This window comes from Mytilus californianus, unplaced genomic scaffold, assembly GCF_021869535.1.
Source record: "Mytilus californianus isolate M0D057914Y unplaced genomic scaffold, xbMytCali1.0.p SCAF_1, whole genome shotgun sequence".
Classification (NCBI taxonomy): domain Eukaryota; kingdom Metazoa; phylum Mollusca; class Bivalvia; order Mytilida; family Mytilidae; genus Mytilus; species Mytilus californianus.
Window position 1 is genome coordinate 106,665,242 of NW_026262581.1, and position 23,674 is coordinate 106,688,915.

Below are 23,674 nucleotides of genomic sequence, written 5' to 3' on the forward strand. Positions count from 1 at the left end.
TTGTTTCATTCATAAATTACTTTATACTTGGAAATATAATTTTGCTTGGAGTTATAGTTTCTAAAAAAAGTATTGTCATTGAAAGAGTTGACATGTTGCAATGTACATTTATTCTACATAGTTCTATGGTACCAAATCAAAAGTTTATATTAAAGAAAGAAGTCAAAGGTTTCCCATCATAGTTTAGTTACATACATTTTTTTTGTACCTAAGGTCGTTGAATATAGATCATTATATAAATAAGGAGATGTGTTATGATTGCCAATGAAACAACTATCATCCATACATTGTACTTACCAGTAACAAACCACATTTGCAAAGTTGAATAAAATACAGTTGATAACATTTACTTATTACTTAAAAGAAAATGCCAAACTATTTTAAACAGTATTTGACTATAAACATAGATAAAAAAGGTACTAACTGGACATAATGCACTAGTTCGTAAACAAGTGAGAACAATCGCCTTCATATAGTGCTCAGAATATGACATTCATAAAACTTGTTCAATATCATTAGAGAACTCTAAATCTGAAATACTGAAAGCCACCTCTGATAAGTACAATGTACTATGCAAGATAATGATATAACTGGACTAAAAATACACACAACCTGTAATTAACTGCCTTTACAGCGCTTTCGCGCTTTGATTAAGAAAGTGCTGATGGAAATATCCAAAGGGCAAAACGCCAGGATGAATGAAGATAAACAATAGAAAATAATTCTCCATTCCTGAAAAATAATGGAGAGTTTGAACAAAAGATTTACTTCACAGGTGTATTTTAAAATATACCATCAGTTGTAATTTGTATAGATGGCAAGGTTTAACAACAGTTTGTAAATTGAACTAATTCATTGAAATTTGATTCAATTCTTTAATACACAAAATATTGTTTGATTATTTGAATTGTTGGTTTTCTTGTTGGCAGTTATTTATGATCTGTTATTCTGAACAACTTAGCAAAGTGAATTGAGATTGAAAGTTAGAAGAATGGATTGTGAATGGAACATGGCTTAGATAATTGTTTAAAGAGGCTATGGAAATGTCAGAAGTCAAATTGGTCTTATAAAATACATTAAACTGTTAACAGGAAACTATACATCAGAGTATATAAAGGAATATTGATAGTTTAACATCCCTGTCTTTATAAGAGAATCAATTGGACAATAGACGTTTATATTAATGTAGGTCTCATCTAAAGTTTACATGCTATTTTATTAAAAGTTGTCTTGGTCTGGAAGCTCAGAACTTTGTGTCAATTTATTCTTGATGAGTGATGGTGATTACTAATTGACATTTACATTTGTTTCATCAGAAACCTTTTAATTTTGTCATTGTTTTTGTCTCACTAAAGAAATTTATTGCTAATAATGTCAGATTGATTTCAGTGAAGCTGCAATGTAATCTTGCAATGAAGAGATACTTAACCATATATGTACTTGATTGAAACTATAAAAACTAAAATTGTGTTTATTTAATGTCACCTTTCAACTTCTAAGTGAAAAGAACTATGTATTGCATATATTAGCTAAAACCATAGCAGGAAAATGCTAGCTAAAATCATATCATATAAAAGAAAGTTTCTTTTATGTTTGGTAAGGAGTTATAAGATTATAAAGCTTATTCTTAACATTTTAGGGGAGAAAACTCCCAGTAAACATTAAAGTATTCTTTTTGCCAAAAGATATCAGTTGTGAAATGACACAACTAACAATTTAGTGAAAAAATTACCAGGAGTAGTTATAACGACAAATGCTTAAATTTTAGAACATGAACCTGACCTCATTTTATTTTTAGTAGACCAAGGACCTCAAATCAAAAGATCCTATGTCTCTATCACTTAGGTTTTACTAAATACAGATGTATGTTGAATACGTAAAGGGAAAGAACTTTCATATGAAGTCTCCTGATCGCTTTGGTCGTAGTTATTCTAGACATCCTTAGGATGTAAAGGGCAATTTGGGAAAAGAATTTTGTAAGTAAGGATCTTTTATGGTTGCAAAGGAATTGTGAAGAAAAATTGTGTTAAGCGGAGATAATTGTTACAAAGAACAAAGTGTTTGGTTGAACAGGGTGAGTTTCAATAGCAAAATAACTTCAAAATCATACACCAAATATCTTATCAACATTTTTATAAAGTAAAATTCCGCTAAAAAAATCAAATGGGCGGAAAAAAAAAATTATTCAGAACAAATTCTGAAGGTCTTTTTATGGAAAAGTGGAAAGACCATAATGCTAATAATTATTTATTTAACAAGGGAAACACAGCTCTTCCCTGAGGCTCCTAGTAATAATAGAGCCTGATTAAGAACAAAAGTCAGACTGGAAGGATGTGTTAACAGTATTTGAAGTGAGAGATACAATGAAAAAGTGTAAGTTTATAAAAAAATAACACTCCCCTGCCAAGATCATGGTATCTTATACAAAACAATTCTATTATCATTGTTCATCCAATATGATTGATGAAACTTACTGAAATCATCAGGCACTGTACTTTAAAATCTTTGCTGCTGTAGCAAGATAGATGATATTTCCACATGATTTTTTTTAATAAATGTAAATTATGGATAAAATGGTTATTAAATTACCAAGGGACCAGTCTTATACTTTAAAAACTCTGTTTGTCTGGAACTGTCAAATATAGACATTCAGTGAGAAAGATTGAAATTCTGACTATCTGTCAAAAATTTATGAAATGATGTGTCTAATTCATTTAATACTTTTTATTTAGTACAAAAAAAAATGTAGCATGAAATTTTACAGATTGGCTATTTAAACTAAATTTTAAAAAAGTGGGGAGAAGATTCTAAGTGGTCAATCAAAAACAATAGTTGATGAAAAGTGGACAACACCATGGTCAAAAGACACAAACAACAGTCCAAAAATCTTTACACTGAAAACCAACACAAACTCAATCCAAAAAACGGGTATCAAACTCCAGATTTGTTTGATGATAAATTCTCTGTATCAATTTCCATTTTTTAGCTCACCTGGCCTTAAAGGCCAAGTGAGCTTTTCTCATCACTTTGCGTCGGGCGTCTGTCGTCGTCCGTCGTCGTCATTGTCCGTCATTGTTAACTTTTACATAAATCTTCTCCTCTGAAACTACTGGACCAAATTTAAACAAGCTTGGCCACTATCATCATTGGGGTATCTATTTTAAAAAATGTGTCCGATGACACGGCCCGCCAACCAAGATGGCCGCCATGGCTGAAAATAGAACATAGGGGTAAAATGTAGATTTTGGCTTATATCTCTGAAACCAAAGCATTTAGAGCAAATCTGACATTGGGTAAAATTGTTCATCAGGTCAAGATCTATCTGCCCTGAAATATTCAGACAAATCAGACAACCCATTGTTGGGTTGCTGCCCATGAATAGGTAATTTTAAGAAAATTTTGCAGGTTTTGGTTATTATTTTCAATATTATTATATATAGAGATAAACTGAAAACAGCAATAATGTACAGCAAAGTAAGATCTACAAATAAGTCAACAGGACTTAAATGGTCAATTGACCCCTTAAAGAGTTATTGCCCTTTATAGTAATTTTTTAACAATTTTTTGTAATCTTGTACAAAAATCTTCTCCTCTAAAACTACTGAGACAAATGATTGTCCATATACGTCAAAACTGTTAGACAAATTCTTATAGGAGTTATTGCCCATAAATGACAAATTTTACCATTTTTTTCATTTTTGCCTATTATCATGAAAACTATGATATTTAGAGAGAAACCTTTTTTTTTCCGTTATGCCTTATATGATTTAAATCATAATAGATAAATAAACACTTTAAATCACAAAAATGATCAGCAAGGCAAGATCTATTAAAAACTCAAATTTTGCCGATATAGTTAGTAGACTGTCACTCTTCATAGGAGTGATTGCCCTTAAATGATGATTTTTTTTACCCTCTTTTGTATTTTGAGCAAAAAATAAAGAAGATAGAGAGAAACTAAACAGACTAAAAAATCAGTAATACTAGATCAACAAAATAGAGATTTTTGTCATGAAGTCTATTCTCGTCTACAATGTTGGAGAGTGTCCTTTGTTTGATATGCACATAGACCAAGGTGAGCAATACAGGCTCTTTAGAGCCTCTAGTTTGTAGAAAGTTTTGTTATTCTGCTACATAAAAACTATATATATTTACTTGTTCTAAGAACAACTTGTTATTACTGCTGAGAAAAAGATAACTTGGTGCATTAATGGGTATTTGTAGAACTTGACAAATCGGTTTTGATCCATCTTGTTGACCATAAGTATATAGAAAGAAAATAAGTTTCAATTAGACACAGACAGACGTACTAATGGCTCAGTGTAGAGATATATAGGATTTTTACTTTCAAAAATAAACAATGAAATGCTAATTTAGTTAAACTCACTTAAACATGCAATCAAAAAAATATAGTATATTTAACTAGATCACTATTAGTCTTGAAATCTTGAGAAATTTTTACAAATTTTTGTTGAATTTTGACCAAATTAGAAAGTTAGTTTTCAGACTGACACATATGCATATACTACAGATTAGTTTTTAGTTACACCATAATGAGTTAGTTTGTTAATTAGTCAGTCAACATTAATCATGTTTAGTTTTGCAATTTAATTTCAGACTGAGTTAGTTTATTAATTAATCAGTCAACATTTATCTTGGTTTGTTTTGCAATTTAATTTCAGACTCTTTTGGGCTATTCAGGCATGATAACACATGATGCAGTTGTAGGTTTATTTATTCAGGCATGATAACACATGATGCAGTTGTAGGTTTATTTATTCAGGCATGATAACACATGATGCAGTTGAAGTTTTATAACTACTGTGTTCTGTTTGTTGTGTCATTAAGTTTTATTCATATCTTTGATCATGGAAGCTCTTCAATTTAGTATCAATAGAGAGCAAGTATATGTTTCATTAATGAGCATTTTAAAACCAAATTGGTTAATGTATTGATTCTAACAGTCAAATTCTGTATAGTTTGGTGGATTGTTCATATAAATTGTTTCAGTAGATTAGCACAATTTATCAGACAACAGAAACATGCAACATTTAATCCATTTTCCAACTAGATCATTAAATGTTTGATTGCCAAGCCTATAATGGATTTCTAATTTTTTGTTTGCAAATTGGTTGTGTTCTGGGAATGCATTAGATAAGATTAAAGCATCAAAGCAAACACCACAACTCTTCTTATCCAAATGTAGGTTTTTCTAATTCAATATGCATGTAGATATTCTCTTGTGCAAGGTTCTCAACACTCTTTGAATCTTAGATTTCTTACTTTCTACCACTAACTTCTGCATAGTTTTAGTTGAGCTGCATTTTAAAATTTTAAAATACATGTTGTCGATTTCACAATGGAATCTCCAAAATACTTAGTAGATCTTTCCAGTTCTGAACAATTCAAAGTGACATTCACAGCAAAATGTGTTGGCAATCCTGAATGTAGTACAGCAGTTCACCATTAGAGGCAACAAATCATCAATACTGTTAAGGCAGAAATCACTTGGGATGTGTTAATTAAAGTTACTGCAGTAATAAATCTCTCATTTTATACTGTCTCAATGAAGTTTGTTATATATTAGAGAGGTTCCAAGTAAAGTGATATTGCATGCAAGCAAATGAGGGATAAACAAGATGGAGGAAATGGACATTGTGTCCTTACTGCAGGCACTAGAGCTGCAGGAATTGAAAGAAGTATCATCATTGTTACTGCAGTATTTGGTCCTATATTATAAAAGGGTTAATAATTGCTCTAATATTGAGGAATATTGTCACACCCAGTAAATCATTTTGCACCTGCAAGCTCATGCAATATGATATACTGCTCGGGACAATATTCCTCAATATAAGTGCAGTAACTGTTTATCCTGAAAATGAATAATCTGAATATTTATTGTCCCTATATCACATAAAATTTTAAATTCAGAATACAAAGATTTGACACAAAATGTTGAAAGGTTATTATTGAATGCTTGTAATTGATCCATAGAAATACTTGCAAAACTAAGTGGACAAATAATATTTTATGTTATTGTACTTGCATGAACAACATGTTGATGTGGTTTGACCATTGGCTAAGAAAAAAAATAAATAACAGTTCAATTCAATCCTAACAGGATCTCTTTTAGTTAGCTTATTTTTCTGTAATGTGTCCACTTTATTTTAAAGTTGCTTGACATTTGTTCTTTTGTTCATAGAAGGGCAGAATAACTATTTGTTGAGTTGAAAGGCCATACTTGAATTTTTGTGAAATTGACTTGAGATTGTTTGCTTAGCAATATTTGTGATGCAGAAACTTTCAGAGGACCAGATCTGGAATTGTCAGTTATTTCATCACATTTCCAGTTGATTCCTCTGTCCTAGGTTGCACAGATTTGTTTTATTGTAGCATGACAATGTTATAAATGGTTGGTGTGATATTTACACTACTTATTAAACAATGTACTTAGGTACTACCATGATATCCAACTTACTACCTCAACCTTTGATTTGAAGGTCTTTTTTAACAAACAAGCATGATTTTGTTATCTTATGATGTTTGGAATTTTAGTGTATCATCAAAAGAAAATGTGTTGCATACAGTTATGACCAACATGTGAACTTGACCTTTGAACTAGAGGTTAAAACTTGATTTGGCAAACAATTTGTTATTATTGACAGACTATATACAAGCCATTAGACAATGTTTTGAATACCTTCATGTTTGACATATGACCTTGAAATTTGACCAAGGTTAAATAATTTTCAAAGAGGTTATTCATTCTTTTGACCAAGGTTAAATAATTTTCAAAGAGGTTATTTCAGTCAGAACTTTGCTATCTTTTGATGTAGAATTATGACAAGTGGCATACCAATGTCTTCACTGATACCAAAAAATGCATAACATTGTCATTAACATATGGCTTTCACCTTTGACCTCAATGTAAAATGTTTAATTTTTAGCAAGAACCTTGTCATCATTTGACATTGACTTTTTATCTTTTCACTTAGACTTGATATTTTTGCAGATTATTGAGATATTATTAGACAACAGGTCATATAGTATTGTGACTGACATGACCTTACCAGTTGTCATCTCTGTCAGTTTTTGCTGTTCTTTTTATCCTCATACAATTATGTCTGCCTGAAATTGGGCCTTCAAAGGTGAGACATGTTAAAGTTCACAAAGAAAGGGAAATTCTTAGTCGAAATATACTCTACATAGTTGTCTGTTGGATATAAGTACTTTAATCTGATTTTGTAAATTATATTTGTTGAAATGAAATTAAAGAAATATTTTCTGTCCATTCTTTTTGTAGTATTTTGTATTATATGGAACATATTTGGCACTCTCAGTTGTCAGAATCATAATACATTTTGTCAGAATGAGATTTACTTGTATAAAGTGAAATAATTTTGTAGAAATTGCAGGCTGTCAAATCTGTTAGGGTTTATTGGATTCATACTGTATATTGATTCTATATAACAATATTCTTTACAGGCAGACTAGTTAGCATGCTCGATTGACCGATTCTCTGATTGTGGGCACTGGACTTGGATCTTCTTCAGAATTAGTGGTATCTTTATAGGATTAAGCCGTGTTAGGAGTAGACATAGACATTATTATCCATTGTTAGCCATAGATTTACTTTTACCAAGTCAGATGGAGATAAAGCATTGATTGCCTGTAAGTATTTTTATAGGTTTTATATGCCACCACTTTTTATTTGTTATTAGAATGGAATAAAACGTATTCAAAGATTTTTTTATGCAGCCAAGCTGGATCTATGTCATTAATCCAGATTTTAAGATGGCGAAGAATTCTGAATTGATGGCTTATAATAAGACCTGTGTTAATGACTTGCAGAAAGTATAAAGCCCTATTTTAAACATCTACTTCAAATGTTTGACATAATTTGTCCATAAATGCAAAAAAAAAAGTGATTCCAATCGAATAAAAGTTTTTAAAAATACAATTGGCTGCATAGGCCAGGGTTTTTTAAAATGTTAGTTTACAGATTTTTTTATATGAAAAAGTCGAGTCGGTCAGTTGAAAAAAAAACAAAAAAAAAAACATAAATATGTATTTCAGCATACTAACAGTATTTTTGGTATGCTATTTTGTCATCATTTTTTAAGTTTTAGCTCTTAATATTATTGCTCAGCTGTTTAAGACATTCAATGCATGTGTCGTCATTTAACTTTGTAAAAAGTGGAGTAACATTATGTCCACGGACAAACAGGAAAATACTTAGCCATTACACGAACGAGAAAAAAGCTACATGTTGCTTTATACTAATTTTCAGGCTAATTGGTGAGTTATTAATGAGCTTCAAGCTCGAAAACATGTGAAATAAAAATTGCGAACACGTCGCACGAAAATAATACCTTACCATCCTTGTCAAAAGCGAAGTAGACTTGTAAACCGGAAAGACAAGGATATCGGCTAATCTTTTGTCAAGCAATCACATTTTTGATATCCAAATGGACAAGTTTTTTTTCAATCTATGAAACAAGAAAATTCCTAATTGTTTGTGGATATCTCTTATTTTTAACTTGATGTCTGATGGAATTATGATAAAAATTTGAAAACAAACTTATTGTAACGAGATTTTAACGAAGGTTTCTTTCCGCAAAATTATTTGTGCAAACAGCATTTCAAGGTCAGTTATGATTGTTTATTTTTAGAAACACAAACCACGGATTATTTTTAGATTTTTGTATTTTTTTAGAACACAATGTGTTTCTGTTAATTATATAATTTTTAACATGCTAAAATAATGCATTTAATTTCATAAAAATGCTGCTAGGCAGATATTTTTATTTATATTTCAAGGATTATGTATTTGTTAGGGTCAGTGGGAATAAAAAAGCATGAAATATCAATTATATTTTTTTCTTGATAATTGGAAAAATAAGGTAGGCTGATCCGTACAAAACCCTGGCCATATATATTTCCTGTGTAAATTAAAAGAAATTAAACTCATGAATTACTCTTAATGATATGGTTAAAAGGTAAGATATCATATAATTTTATACGAAATTTTATAAGTATTTTATCAGTCTTTTATGTTTGTGGAAGTAAAATGAATAGAATTAGAATATGCTTTGCATTGATATCAAACTGGATTCCCACACTTTTTTTTCAATTACAAATAAGACGAACTCACAGAAAGGCTTCCTTAACACTCCTGTTGTAGTAAACACATGCTTCCAGGTTACAGACATGGACAAATAAGTACCTTTCCCTTTGTCAGTTGGCATTTCCTAGCCACCAAAAGATATATTATTTAGTCCTGGTGTTCAAACAGTCCTTCTCATCAATAATTTATTACTTTGATTTTTATAACATCAATTTGAAAGACAAAGATAATTCATTACTTGTGAAAGCTTGAATATAGTAAACTGCATATTCTTTCAAAGGAACATCGTTTTATGCAAATCTTTCATTGTGACACTAGTTTCCAACAATATATAAAGTCAATAAACTATGATTAAAATTACCTTTAATTGATATATTATCTTCATTGAAGGCTTATCTATATGTCCTGTACATGTTAATATTTTGTACAAGTAATTACTTGTATGATGCCATCATACAAGTTATTACTTGTATAAATAAAATTGTACAAGTAATTACTTGTACAATTTTTATTGTGAAAAAGATAATAACTTGTACAAATCATTATTCTACCTTGGCTATTTGATTTTCACAGCAAATCAGTACATTGAACTGGTATATCTAATGAATTTGTCAGTGATATTTACTTACTCAAGCTAAGCCTACAAAATCCAAACAGAGAGGTCAGTGGTGATAATGATGGCACTGTAGTATTTCCTGGCACATAGGGATAATGGTAGCCTTTTTAGAATTTTCATCACTTTCTTACACTGCCCAAACTTAACACAGTTAACTGAAGTACTTTCATTATCATATTCAGAAATTAATTTGAATATGCATGATGACTGTTTACTTTTTTTGCTATTTTTGAAATCTTAAAGCCACAAGTGCTTTTATGTCTTTTATCATGCAGTGAATACAAAATTTCAAAAAATTCTCAAAAATTCATTTTTCCCCTCTATGTAAAATTATTTCTAATTTTCTACACCAGATTTATTCCTCAGTTTGCGAAAGTATGTTCAGTAGATACTGTATTTTTGTCCAATCACACTGTTCAGATACGTTGACTTAAGTACAAAAAAGAGCAACCTAAATTCCGGAATGTAAATACTACCGTGCCAACTTATTGACACCTTTTTTACCTGAATTTATTTTTATTTATCTGGACAATATTTTTTAGTTTGATTTTATGTTCGTAATGCTTTCCTTTTATTGTAGCATATATCTTTTATTCGGGTTTTGTTCAATTCCGTTATTTCGCCCAATCAGAGTAAAGATTTGTGACATTATGCATGCCGTTACCATAGTGAAGCGTCCTTTATAAATGGGTCACACACCGAAATCATACTGACTGCATCAGAAAAAAGAAAGGAAAACACTTCTTAGTTATATTAATCTTAAGATCTGTATACTTTTTGGTGATGATTCAAAATTTTATTTTAGAGATATTGAGTATTTTGTTAAAAATGGGGGAGGGGTTTTTCACATGTCGCGCCGTATCTCAAAAACAGTTTATGATTATTGCTTAAAACTTTACACACTTCTTAGTTATATTAACCTTAAGATCTGTATTCTTTTTGGTGACGATTCAAAATTTTATTATTGAGTTATTGAGTATTTTGTAAAAAAAAGGGGGAGGGGTTTTTCACATGTCGCGCCATATCTCAAAAACGATTTATGATTATTGCTTAAAATTTTACACACTTCTTAGTTATATTAACCTAAAGATCTGTATACTTTTGGTTTTGATTCAAAATTTTATTTTTGAGATATTGATTTTTTTTTTTTAAAAGGGGGGGTTTTCACATGTCGCGCCGTATCTCAAAAACGATTTATGATTATTTCTTAAAATTTTACACACTTTTTTATTTATATTAATCTAAAGATCTGTATACTTTTTGGTTTTGATTCAAAATTTTATTTTAGAGATATTGAGTTTTTCGTAAAAAAAAAAGGGTGTTTTCGCATGTCATGCCGTATGTCAGAGACTATTTATGCTTATTGCATAAAAATTCACACACAAGACGACAGCGTATCATGCGCTCATGGCGCAGCTGTTTATTAATGATTGGATTATTTCCCTTTTTTATTGGTTGGAAAAAAATGGCGGCAAAGTAGTTATTTCATCACAGGAGTCGGGAATTTCCTTAAAACAGCTATCTTATTCACGATTGTGAACATTGGGATGTATCAGACAATTAATTTATATTATTGGCAACACTAACTTCACTTTTGACACGAGTTTAGTTTATTTTTCACTTTACGACGGAAATAAAATGACTTAGGGTCGGCGCTCAAAAATAGGGACGGTCGGGTAACCGTAAACAGACATATATTTTTTTTTGGCCTAAGCAAAAATAAACACTCCAAAAAATAAAAAAGTGATAGTAAAGAAAGAAAAATAACCCAACAAAATTAATGACAAAACCAAAATACTAAATCAAAAGAAAGGAGTTTTTGAATAAAACATAAAAAAAACACAGAAGGAAGAAACAAATATAACTCAAAGATAGTGAGTTGTACAAGTTATTATCTTTTTCTCAACAAAAATTGTTCAAGTAATTACCAACTGATTACCTGTACAATTATATTTGTACAAGTTATAATATCGTACAAGTAGTTACTCATACAAAGTTTTTGTACAAGTAATAACTTGTACAAAATAATAACATGTACACGACATATATATAAATATATATATGCAGAAATATTTACTTTTAGATGTTAAGATAATTTCTGTCATTATCAAACTGTTAGAATCATTTAAACAACATAACTCTTTGATTTCTGTATAGTCTGATCAATGTGATGATGTCTCTACAGAATTGGGACTGTAAATCTGATGCCCCATGTAGAGAGAGTGCCAAGAAAATCTCTTGTAACAAATCTTTGAGGGGTCAGTAACTGGCCTGTTGCATGGCAATATTTCTGACCTTATCCAACATACTATTGTTTTCCAGTGGAAGTCACCAAATAGAAATATTGTCACTTTGGTCTTCTGATCCGCAGTAAGACCCTTGCCAAAGTGTGGTGTCCGTTGGGATATGCAGGATGTACAATTAGTACGCAAACACGTCTGGTAAGAATTGGTACCTTAAACTTGATTCCTTGTGTAAAGAAAGTGGCATGCTCTCTGTATGTTAAGAGCCCTTGCAACAACTCTTTGAGAGGTCCGTAGGTAGCCTGTTGCAAGGCTAGATTTTTGTCCCTATCTTTACCCTCACTTTCCAGTGGCAGTCCAGATTTTCCAAACCTTAATTTCAGATGGCCTCTAGGAGTTATGCCCCTTTGCACTTATTGGCCTCAATATACTACTGCAACAGTTTTTAATCGCAACTCCTCTGAAACTACACAACAGAATTTCATGAAACTTTGTAGATTATAAGGACATAATATGTAAATGTGCATATTCACAAGAAATTTTTATCAGTTGACTTTTGTTGGTGTTATGAGTCTTTGAACAGGAATCTGGTGAGATTTTGTTTACCCAGTGACAATGTGGGGGGCGTGGGGTATGTGAGCGTGCTCACTAAGGTTCTTTAATTTATTCTCGTTCTGAACAGGCATGAAATATTTGCCACTGGATGTTAAGCAACCAGCAATCAATCAATCCAGTGGCAGTCCAAATTTGCCATCACTTCTTCCTGTCATCTAACCTTGCAGAACTTACCTATTGTATCAATTAGTAATAGTTTCTAGTCCTCAAAGTGCATGAAATAATTGCCACTAGATATTTAGCAATCAAATACAAATCAATCAATATATCAATGTGAACAATTTCACATCCCTAGATGCACCTTATTCAGTGTAGGTTACTTAATCTGAGGCTGTCTTATTTGTCATTTTATGTATCATTTCTAAAATTGGAAATTTGAAGACAACTTTTATATCTAGATTGTCATTTTAAAATATTACAATACAGTTATCTCCATTTGTCTCATCAAATTTCATTTGAAATTCCATGCCATGACATATTTAAGGATGATAAAACAGTCCCAATCCATACTTTTATGATACAACTTAACAATTTACATGAGTTTTCTCACCTCTGTTAATTGAATTTTTGAATTAATACAAGGCCTAGTAATCACTGTATTCCTTCCTTCAATAAAATAATCTATATATTCAAAATTGGTGAATAGGAACATACATAGGAAAGATAAGAAACTACTGAGGAAGGCTGTAATGCTATTTTCTCATGTCATGGTATCTGTTATTGTAAGAAATGATGACATTTCCTGATACAGAATTTACTCTCAGATGTCTGGGTGTAGGATTGAAATCATTGACACACTCAATATTTGTTAATGCATTAGTTGCAAATTACATGTAAATTATTGTCTATTATCTAAATTGACTGTATGCTTTATATAGGTTTTATTTTTTTTGTATAATAATTGTATATTGTTTTATTACATATTTGGTAACAGAGATTTTTACATAAATGAAATATAATAGAAACACAAAGGATATGGGGTATCCATCAATGACACTAAATCAGTACATGCTCAGCAAAAAACACACAAAAAGCAAAGGAACCACTTTTATTGCTGTTCTTCATCTCAAAGTCACAATGAAGCCTTCAACACGGGGCAAAAAAACTCTTAACCTCACTGCAAGTTTATGAATGGTCAGGATTTTTTAAATTTGTACAGACCAAAAGTCAGGAGTCTGTTGTTCAGTGGTTGTCATTTGTTGGTGTGGTTCATAAGTGTTTCTCGTTTTTTATATAGATTAGACTGTTGGTTTTCCTGTTTGAATTGTTTTACACTAGTCATTTTGGGGCCCTTTATAGCTTGCTGTTCGGTGTGAGCGGTGTGAGCCAAGGCTTCGTGTTTAAGGCTGTACTTTTACCTATAGTTGTTTACTTTTTATACATTGTAACTTGGATTGAGAGTTATCTCATTGGCAATCATACCACATCTTCTCATTTATACCTGCTGGGCTTCCAATAAAAAATACTTCGTAAAAGATACCAAATTTCTGATGAGGTAGGCTGCTGGACCTATTCCTATATTGATCCTTTGCTCCATGCAAATAAACATTAGAGAGGTTAATGAAGACGAGACTGCCATTGAAATACCTAAAAATTACATTCCATAGTAACAAAAAAGTACCTCAGAGAAAGTATTTAAGATGTAATGGAAATGTTGATTTATATTTTGAAGTTCTTGTAAAGCCAAATTTTCAACTTTGATATTTTATAACCTACATTCTTCCTAGTTATCTTTTTTGTTGAGCATGCAACATTTATGTCGGGAAAGCAAGACATAGCGATCCTAGATTCTGTCAGCGGTGGTGGCGTCAACATTTAGGTTCAGTCTGTGGTTAAAGCTTTTTTAGATTAATAATAACTTTGTCAAACCTTCATGGAATTTTATGAAATTTGGACAGAAGCCTGTTTATGCCAAAATGCAGTATTCAGAGCAAAATTTTGAAAATATTTCTTTTCATTTTTCCGTATTTTACTGATAAATGGACTCAGTTTTTTTAACAGTTAACATTCAGATTTAGTCTAAGGTTAAGTTTTTCAGTCATTAATAACTTTGTCAAACCTTCATGGAATTTTAGGAAATTTGGACAGAAGCTCATTTACAACCAAAATACAATATCCAGGGCAAAATTTTGATTATGTTTATTTTCATTTTTCCATATTTAACTGATAGATGAACCAAGAATTTGTATAGTATACATTTAACAACTATCACATGTATATAGTCTGGGGTTAAAGTTTGTTACACATCAATTACTTTATCAAACCTTCATAGAATTTTATGAAACTTTGCCAGAATCTTTTTTATGAGGAAGAAATAATGTCTGAAGCAAACTTTTGAAAATATTTTTTTCATTTTCAGTATTTTTCTGATGGAATAAATGGACTTAGTTTTTGACAGTTAACTTTTTTATTAACAGACAGTCTGAGATTAAACTTTTTTGACATGATAAATTTGTAAACCTTCATGGATTGTTATCTTGCTTGGACAGAAGCTTATCTTCAAGACCATGTCATAGCATTTAAAGAAATGTTTGATTTTTTTTTTAATTCTATATTTTATTGATAAATGGACTGACTTTTTAAGTCATCATTACACCTTCACACTGACAGCAGCAATCACAGGCGAGACACAGGGTTCCACAGAACCCCTTACGAATTTTCTTTCAATGAAATTCCTACTCACAGCTTCTTCATATTCTTTGGTGGTAACTGAATTGTAAGATTTCTTTTCCAGAAATTAAAACTGATTGTGAAATTTTTACATTGATGAAATCCTGTAATCAAATCTATTGATCTTGTGGACAAAAGCTATTGAAAATGAGGAATTGCTTGCACTTTGTAAAAATTTCCTTTCTTTAAGTAGTTCATTACTGTCAGCTATCTAAATTTAGATTGAACACATTACAATGAGGTAATCTGTTGACAAATTAATTACATTTGTCTTGTTTGACACCTTCAATTTCATCATTTATTATAGTAGAAATGGTTTTATCCCATAATCCTCTTATGTATACTGGTTATATTGATGAGTTACAGAATAAAGATATTTACAAATATCTGATGGGTTTACGATACATCTTTCATGCAAACACATTCAACAATATTTTTCTTTTTAGATTTTTGTTCTAGAGACTATATGACAGTATAATATTGCAACCATATCAAAATATTCATTTATTCACATCCTTCCTTTCTAACATATATTTTTTCTTCAATTTCTTTTATTTTACATTTTTGCATTTTTATACGCCTGTTTATGGGATGTATGATGGTATACCATTGTCCGTCCATCCTCAACATGTCGAACAATAACTCAATAAAGCTTTTACCAATTTGCATGAAACTTTGGTGAATTGTTTGTATCTATTGACATGAGCTCCCTTTCAATTTTTATAAATTTTAGAAGATTAAGTTTGTGAGTTTTGGGGTGTTATTTATTTAAAAAAGGGGAATTTTCCAGTTTTTGGAGAAAAAATCAAAAATGCTTTAAGCAGTTTGCATGAAACTTGGGTGAATTTGAATTTTTATGATATAAATACAGGTTTATATCAGCAATGTCTTTAAAGAGTTCGAAAATCAGTGCTGATCAATTATTTTTAAAAGAGTTATGCCCCTTGGAAACATTAATTATATGGAAAATTGCATTGTGAGCGACCTCATGTGTACAATTCTTGCCATAATTTTTATGAAACTTATATCAAAGGTCTATATCTGCAATGTCTTTAAAGAGTTGGAAAATCAGTGCCGATCAATTATTTTTAAAAGAGTTATGCCCCTTGTAAACATTGATTATATGGAAAATTGTATTGTAAGTACTCTCGCATGTACAACTTTTACCAGATTTTTATGAAACTTATATCACATGTTTATATCAGCAATGTCTTTCAAGAGTTAAAAAATCAGTACTGATCAATTATTTTTTACGTTTCCGAGTTATGGGGTGTTGTTCATTAAAAAAGGGGGATTTTCCAGTTTTGGGACAAAAACTCAAAAATGCTTTAAGCAGTTTGCATGAAACTTTGGTGAATTGTTTAGATCTATTGACATGAGCTCCCTTTTGATTTTTATAAATTTTAAATTTTACTTTTCTGAGTTATAGGGTTTTATTCATTAAAAAAGGGGGATTTTCTAGTTTTCGGACAAAAACTCAAAAATGCTTTTAGCAGTTTTCATGAAACTTTGGTGAATTGTTAAGATTTATTGAAGTACCGAGCTCCTTTTTGGTTTTTATAAATTTTAGATTTTATGTTTCCGAGTTAAGGGGTTTTATTCATTAAAAAATGGGGATTTTCCAGTTTTTAGACAAGAACTCAAGTGCTTTGAGCAGTTTTCATGAAACTTTGGTGACTGGTTTATATCTATTAAATAACCTCCCTTTGGTTTATTTTTATAAATTTCTGGTATGACATTGAGGAGTTATGGAACATTATTCTTTGAAAAAGCGTCGAGCGTATCATGCGCTCATGGCGCAGCTCTTTATTGCTATGGGTACAGTTTATTTGACAGAAATTGAAAATTTAGCTATTTCCTCCAATTCCTAACATTTGAATTACAGAACAGGTTACTTAAAATCTGAGACATTTTGAAGACTCAAGTTGAAAACTTTGAAATCAATTTCATCCTGTATGCATGTTGAAGAGTATATGCTTCTATGAGAAATTATACCAGTTACCATTACTGCATGCTGCAATAAATTTGTTCCATCTCATTTATCCCATAACAAATTTGATTTTGTGTGAAAACATGTCAAATTACATAAAGAATTTGTATTTAAATTTCTTGAATATAAAGTAAATTACCAGTTACATTAATAATTAATCGTGATCTTGATGAACCATTGAACGATTATATTTATGACTGTGAAAAGAGAATATTGATTCCTTACGTTTTGGTTATAACATATTCTGAGTATTCAGGACATTTCTATGTTTTTAATTGATTTATTTCTTCTTGCAGGTTATTCATATGAAATCTGTAGAGAGGTACCATCAATATTATTCTCATCTCGTTTTTATTAGAACTGGATTTTTCAGTGCATTCTTCATCACGAACACCTGTGTGTGCATTTCCTTTAAAATCATCCAAAATTTCGTTTTCAAGTTTCCGTGAGAATTTTTCTAGTGGAATGAATTTCCTCAGAAGAAGATTCAGTTCTGGGGATCTTCAGGGAGAGCTTAGGGAGGAAAATTCGAGTATATTAACGTTTAAAAAAGGACCTTCACCAAGTGCACCTAGTTCTCCTTCAAAAACTTTAAATGCAACCCAAGGAATACCGAGGGCAGGACCAGTACAAAACAGTAAACCAGCATATAATAAAGATAGATGTAAAATATTGTTAGTAGTTGATGATCAACATACAGACTGGTAAGTTAGTTTGTCAATGAACCATGAAAATGTTTTTGTCTTCTTCTTCTTATAAGAGCTTTCAAATACCATGTACAAATTTTTACATCATGATGCAAGTAGAACAGGCCCATCCAGTGTACATGGCGGAACACAGGAAATTGACTTTCATGCATTTTACATCATATTTTCAAGTTTGTTTGATGATGTCAAATTTGTCATTACAGGATATAAAAGTGCTATGTTTGTAGATGGAAAATTTTGTTTATATAGACAAATTGTTGGTTCATTAGATTTTGTGCTAATAAAGGCATTCCATAGTCAAGCTATTAAGGCTTAAACAACGTGAAAATAAATCGTCATAAATATGTTAGTATGATCTTCTTATATTAATCTTGAAAAGAAATCGCTGCGAAGTCAAATAGAAATGACTAAACCCGAAATAAAGTATCCGCGAAAAACAATTTGGTTTACAGTATATTAAAACATGGGGTGAACTCTGAAAGGGTCAGCAGTGAAGCCCACCATGCTACTCCAATTGAAATATGTTGAAAAGTCTAGTAATTAGACATCATACAATAGCAAATTGGTAAATGACTCTTGTCCTAACTCTTATGACATCACAAAATACATAAACCATCAAATCATATTAATTTTCTAACCTTAAAAATTGAAAGTGAGAGTTTAAAATGTCACATAATTTTCAGGACAAAAGGTAGACAAGACTTTTAATTATCAAAGACGGAACACAATTACAACACAGACATTAAATGATGAAATTAAGCACAATTACAACACTGAAAACTTGATTATCTGTAACAGTCTCACAACTATAGATGTTCCCAGGTGCAATCTTTTTCTAAAACTTAACATTTATTAAATAATTCCATTTTTGCCTATTTTGTCATTTCCCTTATCTTCAATGAAATGTTTTATGGTACCAAAAAAAAACCTAAAAAGGATTTTATTTAGTACTACCCTGTCTTCTGTAGGTAATATGACCAATAAGATATATATCTAACAACCTTATAAATGACTGCAATGGGAAATTGTTTTAAACAGAAAGGCAAAATTAGGATGAGACAGATTTTATAAGTAAAAATAAATTTCACAAATATTTTCAGCATTTACCGTTTTTTTTTTTACATGGGAAATCTAATCAATGGATTAGTTATATAAATTGATTGGTTTGAAGACCTAAAAAGTTACATTGAAGCTAATGAATCTACAGGAGATCTTTACACTATTGGCAGGTTGTGGGAGTTAATCCAGAGTGCATGACAGTGGCTGTCAATATAAGGAATTTGAGGACGTCCCAAGGGGGATTTAGTGACAGAATATATAAGTTAACTCTATAATTGGTGTCTTAAATTAGCCATAAAAAAATGTCAAGATAAGGCAATTTCAATGTTCAGAATTGATTAATTTAAAATCTAAACAATTATTGCTAATTGCATGATTTTAGTCTTTTAAGGAGAAATTTGATTATATAGAAGTTGAGTAATAGAACATAAGATTTTGTATCTTGTAAGATTTTTATGCCATTAATATTTGTATCATTAAATGGGTTAATGTAATTATATGTGCCTTTTCAAAGTGAGAAACCTTGTCAGTGATTGTATTTAGTTATATCTCTAAGCTAATTTGTTCTTCAGGGAGTTTAGAGTTGATTGCAGTCCTTTGATAGTCTCTGTTAGATTAAATCCATAGGTCTGTAGTTTCAGGCAATTTAGAGCTTGACACATGGTATAGACAACTGTCTATTGCCTTTTTGAGTATCAGTAATGGACTATTGTTGAGATGGACACAAAGTAATGCTTTTGATAACAGTACAAAAATTGTATCTTAATGTTATGATGGCTTATATTGCTTTGTGGCCTGAAATGTATTTTCAAAATGTTTCAGGTATCCATGACCTCATTTTCAAGGTTTGAATGTTTTGTATTCTTTATGGTGTGAAGATTATTTTTGTCATGTTTCAGGTGTCTTTTACCTCATTTTCATTGTTTACCTGTAGTATTAGGCCAAGTGAACTTTTCTCATCATTGGTCCGTCATCGTTTGTTAACTTTTACAAAAATCATCTCCTCTTAAACTACTAGGTCAAATTTAACCAAACTTGGCCACAAATATCATTGGGGAATCTAGTTAAAAAATGTGTCCAATGACCCACCTGCCAACCAAGAAAGCCAACATGGCTAAAAAATAGAACATAGGGGTAAAATTTAAGTTTTGCCTATTTTTTTGAAAACTGCTATAAATAGAGAAAAATCTGACGTAGACAAAAATGTTCAAAATGTTGAGCTCTACCTACTGTTTATTTACATCAAAACTATCAGGCAACTTCTTATATATGAGTTATTGCCCTTAAATGATGAATTTTACTGTCTCGAAAATTATAATTGATAGACGAAAACTGTATATAACAAAAATGATCAGCAAGACAAGATCTACAAATAAGTCAACCTGAATGAAATTTTGAGTCGACTACTTATTGAAGTTATTGCCTTTTATGACAATTTTTCCCCATTTTTGCTTATTATCTTGAAAACTGTAAAAGATAGAGAGAAACTTTGAAAAGCACAAATGATCAGCAAGACAAGCTCCACAAATAAGCCATAATGGCCGAAATCTTTAGTCAACTCATTATTAGGGCGGATGCACTATAGTGATCAGTCTGTCCGTCCGTCTGTCCGTAACAAATTGTGTCCGCTCTATATCTAGAGAACCGTTATGATTTCAAATTTTATATTTGACATGTATATTAACCAACACCAGAGGGTGTGTCATAATTTATGTACAACTTCCTAGGTCAAAGGTCAAGGTCAAAAACTATGTCCAATGATAAAGATACAATTTTTTTACCACACATTATTCACAGCAGGGCCCACAGAGATGGCTCCCATCTCAATGATATCTAGTTGCAGTTATTGCCCTTTAATGATAATTTTTTACATTTTTTTGCATTTTTTGCGTATTATCTCGAAAACTATAATAAATAAATAGAAACTTTAAAAATGAAAAATTATCACCAGGATAAGATCTACAAATATGTCAACATGACTGAAATTGGCAGTTAACTTGTAATAGAGTTATTCCCCTTTAAAGGGGCATTAGCTGTCAAATTTATGTTCACTGATTTGACTCAAATTCTCATAGTTGATGTATAACATACTAAAACGTATATCTTAAATACAAAAAATCTAAAATAAACAATTAACAATGCATGGACCAGATAATATAAATCAGCATTTCATGTGTATTTTGGGGGGCCTCGATGGCTGAGTGGTCTACGTAGTCGAATTACTATATCTCTAGCCTGTCAACACTGAGGTTGTGAGTTTGAATCCCTCACGTGGCTTTTGCATTTGACTCCAATCTTGATTGACTAGGATTGTTTTCCTACCGAAGGTCAGTTGTTCTCTTGCTTCCTCAACCAATAAAAACTGACCGCCACGAATTAGCACAATAGTGTTGAAAGGAGCATTAAACACCAATCAATCAATCATGTATATTTTAGTGTAGACGCCATCTAATTAACCATCTGAAGACTGCCGACGGTCATATAACCAGATATAAACATAGATATAAATAGATAGCGACCACATGCAATTGGATTTTTCTTGGTCTATTTGATTTCATGCTATAGGTTTAAACAATATGTTAATCATCATTTTTACCTGTATAAGAATGATTTTTTGTGGATCCGATCAGTCAATGGAATGGTTCACCCTTGTTTCACTTTCAATGTTGACATTCTTTTCCTTTTGATAGCCGAACACACCTATTACATGCATAGCCCATCTCCAGCTAAGGGGTTAAATTGAAGTTCACATGAGATTCACTTGCAAGTGAATAAAAAATCAGTGATGTTTTTGAGCTTTTTATATTGACAAATTTGGGCCAAACTAACTGCTTGTAACGAAATATTATTTAAAAATTATGCTTTTATTGATACTTGAAACAAAAAGAATTGTATTCAAAATTTTTGTCTAACTCATAGCTATTACCCATTTAATGATGATTTTTATTAAAAAGTGGCCATTTTTTAAGATACAGGTGAGCGACACATTCTCTTTAGAGCCTCTAGTTTTTGACATGGACCTCTTTTTGATGGTTTGGTTATTTTGTGAAAATTGCCTCTGGGTACGGGATTTTCTTGCTATGTTGAAGACCCATTCATGGCCTTCAGCTGTTTTCTGCTCTTTGGTCGGGTTGTTGTCTCTTTGACACATTCCCCATTTCCATTCTCAATTTTATTTTATTTAGCTTTTTTTTTTCTTTTTTTTTTCACAATTGGCTGTTTCTCATTATATAATAATGTTGAATTTTCTTAGTTAGATCATTTTTGGACTATAGATGTCAGGTAAGGTGCACAAATCTTTTTGTTATAGGTTTTTGTAAGTAGGAACTGTGTTATTCCCTTACTGACTTTCATGAAGGAAATTTTATATAAGTTCAGGGGTTCAAATTAGGCCGAGAAAAAAAAAATCTGTGTTTCCGGTAACCCGACCGACCCTGTTTTTTTAGCCCCGACCCTAATTTTTTTATTGGATCTTCAAAAAAAAAAAAAAAAAATTGGTATCAACCGACCCTGTTTTTGACACAGGGTTCTGTTAATCGACATAATTATTTATCTAACTGCACAGAAAGCCAGTAAAACATTTTATTTATGTCAAAAGGTATTCCAAATAGGTTAAAATCCAAGAAATTTGCACAGCAGGTGCTTCAAAAACATTGCAAATGGCCGCACTTCCGGTATTTGAAACTAATTACAGACACGGACTTCGAAAAACCTTTCCGGATTTCGTTATGTGTTTGCTTAAATTCTTCACAATTGATTTGATGTGCACTCACATGAACGGTTGTCTTACAAGATACCAGGGAAACTGGAGAATATATCATTAAAACATAACTAGTTAACAGTATAAGTCTTTTTGGTTTTGGGGTGACCTCTTCTAAAAGAAAATCTGATGAAACGAGTGATACAGCGTGTGTGATTGAGAAAACACAGCCAGAAAGATCGGATCTGACTAAAGACCAAAAATATGACAGAGAAAAGTGAGAAGGTAAATTTTTGTCCGAATGGAGGGTTAATTGCCCTTGGTTGGATTTCGATGAGGCAACTGGTTTATCTCACACACAGTTAAAGGGAAAGTGCCCTTGTTTGTTGCACAAAAAACAAAACTTTACACCATAAAAAATGTAGTGTTTTGGGAAAAAAGGGCACACCTTTTTCTGATTGAGTTTATTTGAGAAATTCAGAAAAAAAATAGGTTGATGTTTTCAGATGTGATGGGCACATTGGAATGGTAAGCATCTGTTTTTATTAATTGCATTTTCAATTAAAATTGGACCTTCTAAGAATAAAGGAAGACCTATTACTATTATTAGTCAAAGGTCCTGGACCTTCCATTGCCTAAAGTAAATTTGAACCCCTGAAATTTGAGATATTTTGTGTTTTAAACTTCAGTTGATAGATTTCAATAAATCTTTTCATAATGATATTGAACTTGTGTAAATAAAGAAAGGATTATGTTCAGTAAGGGCCATATTTGACCCTTAGTATCAAGTCCATTATTTCAAAATAAAATGACTTCTTGTTGATGTAAAGACAAATTCGAAAGAAGAATTAAACAATTTTTGCCAAGCTTTTCTTATAAAATGTTCACATTTCCAACCCAAAGTAGGCCAAAAGTAGAGATTTTATTGAAATTTGACAAAATTGTCT

At 31.2% G+C, this 23,674-nt stretch overlaps 2 protein-coding genes across 4 annotated transcripts in view; both read left to right on the forward strand.

Moving 5' to 3' along the window:
• Positions 1–23,674, forward strand: part of LOC127729108 (TBC1 domain family member 25-like) — a 447,590-nt gene that overhangs the window by 71,894 nt on the left and 352,022 nt on the right. The gene's annotated exons all lie outside the window — the stretch shown is intronic.
• The window catches only part of LOC127729157 (synapsin-like), a 144,947-nt gene that overhangs the window by 20,540 nt on the left and 100,733 nt on the right, over positions 1–23,674 (forward strand). Inside the window, exons 2-3 of the mRNA XM_052236833.1 lie at positions 7,486–7,671; positions 17,558–17,965. Coding sequence (XP_052092793.1) covers positions 17,727–17,965 — 239 coding nt within the window. The 5' untranslated portion in view covers positions 7,486–7,671; positions 17,558–17,726. The remainder of the gene's footprint in view (positions 1–7,485; positions 7,672–17,557; positions 17,966–23,674) is intronic.